Source organism: Eimeria tenella, genomic scaffold (assembly GCF_000499545.2).
Source record: "Eimeria tenella Houghton genomic scaffold, Eth_scaff32, whole genome shotgun sequence".
Taxonomy (NCBI): Eukaryota; Apicomplexa; class Conoidasida; order Eucoccidiorida; family Eimeriidae; genus Eimeria; species Eimeria tenella.
Genome location: NW_013543049.1, coordinates 290,601 through 299,285, shown reverse-complemented (window position 1 = coordinate 299,285; position 8,685 = coordinate 290,601). Strand labels below are relative to the sequence as shown.

Genomic DNA, 8,685 nt, shown 5'->3' with positions numbered 1-8,685 from the left:
CCCGATTCGCATTCTCATCCTCCTCCTGCTCCTGCTGCTGCTGCTGCTGCTGCTGCTGCTGCAGCAGCAGCAGCAGCAGCAGCAGGGTTTAAAGGATGGTCAGTTGGCAAATAAGAATCCGAAACGCGGGGGAAAATGTGCTTCCGAAAACGCATGCGTCTGTTGCTCGCGGTGATCTCGCGGCGGCGCCACTCCCAGAAGCCCCTGCGTCTCCAAAAAGGGTTTTTAATTCCTGAATTTCAAAATTGCAAAATCCAACTTTTGCTTCTTTTCTTCTTTTGCTTCCTTTCTTCCTCCAGCAGCAAACGGAGCCAAACGCCAACTTAGAAGCTGCTCAATTTCATCCTAACAGCTCCAAGTTCCGCCGCGGCAGCGCACAGACTCGCCCTGCTGCTGCTGCTGCTGCTGCGCTGCTGTTGCTGCTGCTGCTGCTGCTGCTTACCTCGCTCTGCCTGCTGGCCTACTCGAGCGCTTCCGGCTGCCCAGCAGCGACTGCAGCAGCAGCAGCAGCAGCAGTTGCTGCTGCTGCTGCTGCTGCAGTCGGGAGTGCCTCCGCGACTCAGCTGCAGCTCAGGGGCTCTCGGGGGATTAGGTACTAGGGTTTAGGGTTTAGGGCTTAGGGCTTAGGGTTTAGGGCTTCGGGCTGCAACGTACCAGCTTTGGTGTTCCTCATTCCTGAGGAAAAGTGGCGGCGCTGCAGCGCCTCTGCTGCCTGCGCTGCTCTGCCTAACACACTGCTGCAGCTGCTGCTGCAGCAGCTGCTGCTGCAGCAGCTGCTGCTAGTGGTGTTAGCAACATGGGCACGTGGCAGGCTCGGCCCTCTGCCTGCCCGAGACGCCCAACAACCTTGCCGGCCGTCTGCTGCTGCTGCTGCTGTTGCTGCTGCTGCTGCTGCAGCACCTGCTGCTGCAGCAGCAGCAGCAGGTGGAGCAGCGGGGCTGATGCTGGGGTTGCGGCGGAAGCCTGGAAATGTCGGTGTGCATGCAGCGGCAGCTGCGAGGGGGAAAGAAGGAGAAAAGAGCCTTTTGTCTGAAGCAAAATGGGAAAAGAAAGAAGAGTGGCGAAGATGTTTCGGAAGAACAAATAAATGTTTTGTGTTGGACACAAAGATGCAAGTCGACGGCGCGAGCGCCATCGTTCAAGCGCGAGGTGGATGTACACCTCAGAAGTTTGTGTTTCGTGGTATTTGCAGAAAAATAAAAACTTGAATTAAAACATTTTAAAATAAAATATTTTAATCTTAAATTGTTTTCTTTGCATGCGCAAAGAGAACACTTACACAGCATGCAAAAGCCTCTGCCGACTGGTCTGAAACATGGGGCTTGGGCTGGGCGTGGAAAGCTGCGGAAGGAACTTGATGTTTTTTCGTTTAAAATGCCACATTTGCAATTATTTTGAATGATTTAATTTAATGTTTATAATTTATTTAATTTTATTTATAATTAACTCAGTCAATAGTCACAAAATCCCCGTCAAGTTGCTGCTGCCAGTCGCCGCTGCTGTGTGCGGCTTGCCGCAGCGGGGAGGCAGCAGCAGCGGGAAAATGGAATGGGCCACTCCTTCTTCAGAACTTATTCTTTTTCATTTGAAGAGGTTTAAATAATTAATATTTAATTCAATTTAGTTAAATTTAATTTAATTTGATTTAATTTAATTTAATTAATTTTGGTGATTAAGGATTAATTCACCAATATGCCTTGGGCAACTCCTCATTATGTTCAAAAGGCTGAGGGTTTAGGCTTTAGAGTTTAGCGTTTAGCGTTCAGGGTTTGGGGTTTAGGGTTTAGGGCTTGCAGCTCTAGGGTTTAGGGTTTGAAGGCGGGGATAGGGTTTAGGGTTTAGGGTTTAGGGTTTTTCTGTCTCAGCGCAGAATTGCCTTTGCAGCTCTTTTGGCTCTTTTATCTGCCCCTTTTGCTGCAGGAAAATGGAAAATAAAACCAGATAAAAATGCAGCAGCTTTGTTTATTTCTAAACCCTAAAAAAGGGTTTTGACTCCAGGTCCCACAGCAAGCAGCAAACCCTAGAAAGACTCAGTGCGAAGCAACAGACAGAAGCAACTCGAGGGTTTGGGGTTTAGGGTTTTGCAGCATTGCGTTTTCGTTCGTTTCAGAGACACCCAGCAGCAGCAGCAGCAGGAGAAGCAGCAGCAGCAGCAGAAGCAGCAGCAGCAGCAGCAGCAGAAGCAGCAGCAGCAGCGGCAAAAGCCCCTGCTGCAGAGGAACACTTGGAGCTCGCAGCAGCTCTCTTCGCTGAAATAGTATTTTCCTGTTGATTTCAAAATATCGCAAAAACCATAAATTTGGGTTTAGCTGCCCTGTCACTCAAAAAGAGGAAAAGTTTAATCCAAGATTTTTCAAATTTAAACCTTTTGTTCTTTCGTTTCAAGAAATGCATTTTAGCTAAGCAAGAATTTAAAAAATAAAAAGGAAATAGAGCAAAGACAAGCAGCAGCAGGAGAACTCCAGCTGCCCCCGAGCAGCAGCAGCAGCAGCAGCAGAAGCAGCAGCAGCCAGTCAGCTTTGCGTCTTCCCTCGTTCTAAAGTTCGAAGAAGTTTTAAGGGTTTTTAGAATTTAGAAATTAAATTTATTTTTAAGATGACATTTCTAAAATTAAAAAATTATATTTTTAAAAAATGAATTGATGAATTCCAATTATATTCTTTTTGATGTTCCAGGCCGTCTCAGCTGCGTCTAGGGTTTAGGGTTTAGGGTTAGGGTTTAGGGTTAGGGTTTAGCCTTTAATGTCCAGGGTTTAGGGCTTAACCTTTAGCGATTAGGGTTTAGCGTTCAGCGCTAAGGGTTTAGGGTTTAGGGTTCAGGCTCTTATATATATATTTATATATTCAGGAACATACATATATATATATAAATATATTATAAATATACATTATATACATATTATATATAAATATATATATAATATATATATAACGTATGTATCTATAATATATAATATTAATATATATATTTTGTATGTACATTTTATATTATATATTATTATTTAATATAAAATATATATGAACTTCTTGCATGCGGACTTGTCTTCTTTTGGGCTTTGAGCAGCTTCGAGCAAAGCAGCTGCTGCTGCTTAGTTGAAAGGGCTGAGTGTGCTGCAGAGATGCCAGCGAGCCTAAACCCTAAACCCTAAACCCTAAACCCTAGAGGGTGCAGCTCTCGGCACTGCAGCATTCTGCGCTTTCTACAGAAAGCTCTGACTTTCAAAAGACTATTTAAGCTCGAATAACGCGTTTTGGAGGCAGCAGAAAGCTGCTGTTGTGCTGCAGCAGCAGTCCTGAGCTGCTGCAGCGCAGCACAGAAGCCGGAAGTCGAGGGCAAACCAGCAATCTACCAGCAGCAGCAGCAGCAGCAACAGCAGCAGCGACAGTAGCAGCAGCAGCAGCAGCAGCAAGAAGTTTCCCTGAGTGGTTGCTGTGTTGCAGGGCCTCGGAGAGCCGGAGGCGTTGTGCTACAACGCTGGGACCGACTGCTGCTGCGCTGCTGCTGCGCTGCTGCTGCGCGGCTGCTCCGGGAGGCGAAAACGGGAATAAATTGGCTTTAAAGGTATGAAAAGTCCTTTTAATTGCGAAATGAATTAAAAAATAAAAGTAATTAGGGTCTAAGTTGGAGGATCGCCGGGCGGAAGAGCCCGCGGCAGGAGGCGAGCTGCAGCGGGGTGTGCAGCGGTACGGACACCTCAGGCTGCGCCGCTGCGGCCCGCAGGGATAATCGAGGGAGTTTTTGAGTTCACTTTTAATTAATAAAAGCAATTTAAAGCAAAAAGAGCGGAGGCAGCAGCTGAAATCGGTGCAGCTGGCTGCACCGCGCTGCCGCGGCTGGCAGCAGAATCGAGTGGGCGTAGCAGCAGCAGCAGCAGGGGGAGTGTGCGCAGCCGCGGCTTTGCGGGGATTTTGGAGGAAAAGAAGTTAAATGTTTTTAATTATTAATTTAAAAAAGAAAAGGGGCGATTTAGAGGAGAAGAAGGGCGTTGTGGCTGCGTCCCTGCTGCTGCTGCTGCATCCCGAGAGCCGCCCCTGCAGCTTCTGTTCTGTTCCGTCACAGGAGCAGGAGCAGCAGCAGCAGCAGCAGCAGCAGCAGAAGGCAAGAGCCTTGGGGTTTGTTTGGCGTTTCGCGGGACTTTCGGAGTTGTTTCTTTTCCTTTTTTTACTTTCCTTTTTGGCGATTGGTAGCAGGAGCATTTCCCTTCTTCAGTTCTCGAGCAGCAGCCGCAGGAACCCTGCTTGATCTTTGAGGAGTTGGCGCAGCAGCAGCAACAGCAGGAACCGCAGCAGCAGCAGCAGCAGCAGCAGCAGGAGCAGCAGCAAAATGAGGTCTCTGGCATTTTCTCTGATTTCCCTTTTGGGTTTATCTCAGGCGGCGGCCTCCTCTTCCGGTAAGTTCCCCCGAGTGCCTCTCCCTGCAGCTGCGCACCCTTCCCCCTCTGCTGCCGCTGCTGCTGCTGCTGCTGCTGTTGCTGCTGCTGCTGCTGCTGCTGCTGCTTCCCTCGCGCCCAGCGTCCCGCTCCCCACCCCGCCGCCCGCGCGTGCGGCCCCTCGCCCCACCGGGCCTTCGCTGCTGCTGCTGCTGCTGCTGCTGCTGCAGCCGCGGAGGCCCCCGGGGGCCCCGGGGGCCCCCCGGGCGCGTTTTTTCGGGGCCCCTTCGGAGGCCTGTCGCAGCTAACTGCAGCAGACCTGGAGGCCATCGCGGGGCGCCTGGGGGCCCTCGGAAACGAACTCGGAGACTCCGAAGAGCCCCTGGACGTGGCCTTCGTGCAGCGGGCGCTGCAGCTGCTGGGGGGGCTGCTGGGGCGGCCGGAGGCGCAGCAGCTGCTGGCAGCAGCGCCCAGCAGCAACCCGCAGCAGGCGCTGCGGCTGCTGCTGCAGTCCGAGCTCTCGCAGCCCGAAGACGAGGAGGCTTTGCTGGCCATTCTGCTGTACTTCTTTTCCCTCCGAAGAGTGCTGGAAGACAACTCTTTTCTGCGCGAACAAGTTTCGCAGCTAATTCAAGACAACGCGCAGCAGCTGCTGCAGGGCAACGACTTCAGCAAAGTGCTGGCAGCAATTGCTGCCAGCAACGTCTTCCAGGACTTGCGGGAGGAAGTGGAGGAGGTGATGCAGCGGACCACGGGCTACGCCCCAGCAGCAGAGACCAACAACGACATGTCGTGATCCCGCTGCTGCTGCTGCTGCTGCTGCTGCTGCAGCACCGCCTGCTGCAGCAGCAGCAGCAATTGCTGCCAGCAACGTCTTCCAGGACTTGCGGGAAGAAGTGGAGGAGGTGATGCAGCGGACCACTGGCTACGCCCCAGCAGCAGAGACCAACAACGACATGTCGTGATCCCGCTGCTGCTGCTGCTGCTGCTGCTGCAGCACCGCCTGCTGCAGCAGCAGCAGCAATTGCTGCCAGCAACGTCTTCCAGGACTTGCGGGAAGAAGTGGAGGAGGTGATGCAGCGGACCACTGGCTACGCCCCAGCAGCAGAGACCAACAACGACATGTCGTGATCCCGCTGCTGCTGCTGCTGCTGCTGCTGCAGCACCGCCTGCTGCAGCAGCAGCAGCAATTGCTGCCAGCAACGTCTTCCAGGACTTGCGGGAAGAAGTGGAGGATGTGATGCAGCGGACCACTGGCTACGCCCCAGCAGCAGAGACCAACAACGACATGTCGTGATCCCGCTGCTGCTGCTGCTGCTGCTGCTGCAGCTCCAGCTGCTGCTGCTGCTGCTGCACCGCCTCCTGCTGCAGCAGCAGCAGCAATTGCTGCCAGCAGCGTCTTCCAGGACTTGCGGGAAGAAGTGGAGGAGGTGATGCAGCGGACCACTGGCTACGCCCCAGCAGCAGAGACCAACAACGACATGTCGTGATCCCGCTGCTGCTGCTGCTGCTGCTGCTGCTGCAGCACCGCCTGCTGCAGCAGCAGCAGCAATTGCTGCCAGCAACGTCTTCCAGGACTTGCGGGAAGAAGTGGAGGAGGTGATGCAGCGGACCACTGGCTACGCCCCAGCAGCAGAGACCAACAACGACATGTCGTGATCCCGCTGCTGCTGCTGCTGCTGCTGCTGCTGCAGCACCGCCTGCTGCAGCAGCAGCAGCAATTGCTGCCAGCAACGTCTTCCAGGACTTGCGGGAGGAAGTGGAGGAGGTGATGCAGCGGACCACTGGCTACGCCCCAGCAGCAGAGACCAACAACGACATGTCGTGATCCCGCTGCTGCTGCTGCTGCTGCTGCTGCAGCACCGCCTGCTGCAGCAGCAGCAGCAATTGCTGCCAGCAACGTCTTCCAGGACTTGCGGGAAGAAGTGGAGGAGGTGATGCAGCGGACCACTGGCTACGCCCCAGCAGCAGAGACCAACAACGACATGTCGTGATCCCGCTGCTGCTGCTGCTGCTGCTGCTGCAGCACCGCCTGCTGCAGCAGCAGCAGCAATTGCTGCCATCAACGTCTTCCACGACTTGCGGGAAGAAGTGGAGGAGGTGATGCAACGGACCACTGGCTACGCCCCATCAGCAGAGACCAACAACGACATGTCGTGATCCCGCTGCTGCTGCTGCTGCTGCTGCTGGTGCTGCAGCACCGCCTGCTGCAGCAGCAGCAGCAATTGCTGCCAGCAACGTCTTCCAGGACTTGCGGGAAGAAGTGGAGGAGGTGATGCAGCGGACCACTGGCTACGCCCCAGCAGCAGAGTCCAACACCGACATGTCGTGATCCCGCTGCTGCTGCTGCTGCTGCTGCTGCAGCACCGCCTGCTGCAGCAGCAGCAGCAATTGCTGCCAGCAACGTCTTCCAGGACTTGCGGGAAGAAGTGGAGGAGGTGATGCAGCGGACCACTGGCTACGCCCCAGCAGCAGAGACCAACAACGACATGTCGTGATCCCGCTGCTGCTGCTGCTGCTGCTGCTGCAGCACCGCCTGCTGCAGCAGCAGCAGCAATTGCTGCCAGCAACGTCTTCCAGGACTTGCGGGAAGAAGTGGAGGAGGTGATGCAGCGGACCACTGGCTACGCCCCAGCAGCAGAGACCAACAACGACATGTCGTGATCCCGCTGCTGCTGCTGCTGCTGCTGCTGCAGCACCGCCTGCTGCAGCAGCAGCAGCAATTGCTGCCAGCAACGTCTTCCAGGACTTGCGGGAAGAAGTGGAGGAGGTGATGCAGCGGACCACTGGCTACGCCCCAGCAGCAGAGACCAACAACGACATGTCGTGATCCCGCTGCTGCTGCTGCTGCTGCTGCTGCTGCAGCACCGCCTGCTGCAGCAGCAGCAGCAATTGCTGCCAGCAACGTCTTCCAGGACTTGCGGGAAGAAGTGGAGGAGGTGATGCAGCGGACCACTGGCTACGCCCCAGCAGCAGAGACCAACAACGACATGTCGTGATCCCGCTGCTGCTGCTGCTGCTGCTGCTGCAGCACCGCCTGCTGCAGCAGCAGCAGCAATTGCTGCCAGCAACGTCTTCCAGGACTTGCGGGAAGAAGTGGAGGAGGTGATGCAGCGGACCACTGGCTACGCCCCAGCAGCAGAGACCAACAACGACATGTCGTGATCCCGCTGCTGCTGCTGCTGCTGCTGCTGCAGCACCGCCTGCTGCAGCAGCAGCAGCAATTGCTGCCAGCAACGTCTTCCAGGACTTGCGGGAAGAAGTGGAGGAGGTGATGCAGCGGACCACTGGCTGCGCCCCAGCAGCAGAGACCAACAACGACATGTCGTGATCCCGCTGCTGCTGCTGCTGCTGCTGCAGCAGCACCGCCTGCTGCAGCAGCAGCAGCAATTGCTGCCAGCAGCGTCTTCCAGGACTTGCGGGAAGAAGTGGAGGAGGTGATGCAGCGGACCACTGGCTACGCCCCAGCAGCAGAGACCAACAACGACATGTCGTGATCCCGCTGCTGCTGCTGCTGCTGCTGCTGCTGCTGCTGCACCGCCTGCTGCAGCAGCAGCAGCAATTGCTGCCAGCAACGTCTTCCAGGACTTGCGGGAGGAAGTGGAGGAGGTGATGCAGCGGACCACTGGCTACGCCCCAGCAGCAGAGACCAACAACGACATGTCGTGATCCCGCTGCTGCTGCTGCTGCTGCTGCTGCTGCAGCACCGCCTGCTGCAGCAGCAGCAGCAATTGCTGCCAGCAACGTCTTCCAGGACTTGCGGGAAGAAGTGGAGGAGGTGATGCAGCGGACCACTGGCTACGCCCCAGCAGCAGAGACCAACAACGACATGTCGTGATCCCGCTGCTGCTGCTGCTGCTGCTGCTGCTGCTGCAGCACCGCATGCTGCAGCAGCAGCAGCAATTGCTGCCAGCAACGTCTTCCAGGACTTGCGGGAAGAAGTGGAGGAGGTGATGCAGCGGACCACTGGCTACGCCCCAGCAGCAGAGACCAACAACGACATGTCGTGATCCCGCTGCTGCTGCTGCTGCTGCTGCTGCAGCACCGCCTGCTGCAGCAGCAGCAGCAATTGCTGCCAGCAACGTCTTCCAGGACTTGCGGGAAGAAGTGGAGGAGGTGATGCAGCGGACCACTGGCTACGCCCCAGCAGCAGAGACCAACAACGACATGTCGTGATCCCGCTGCTGCTGCTGCTGCTGCTGCTGCAGCACCGCCTGCTGCAGCAGCAGCAGCAATTGCTGCCAGCCAGCAGTCTTCCAGGACTTGCGGGAAGGAAGTGGAGGAGGAGATGCTGCAGACGCACTGGCTACGCCCCG

General features: G+C 55.5%; 1 protein-coding gene across 1 annotated transcript; it reads left to right on the top strand.

Moving 5' to 3' along the window:
* Positions 1–4,323: 4,323 nt before the first annotated feature.
* On the top strand, positions 4,324–5,165 carry ETH_00006265 (uncharacterized protein; the record flags this gene model as incomplete). Its single annotated transcript, XM_013376188.1, has 2 exons — positions 4,324–4,390; positions 4,600–5,165. The coding sequence occupies 2 exons, from the start codon at positions 4,324–4,326 to the stop codon at positions 5,163–5,165; spliced, it is 633 nt and encodes a 210-aa protein (XP_013231642.1).
* Positions 5,166–8,685: the final 3,520 nt, after the last annotated feature.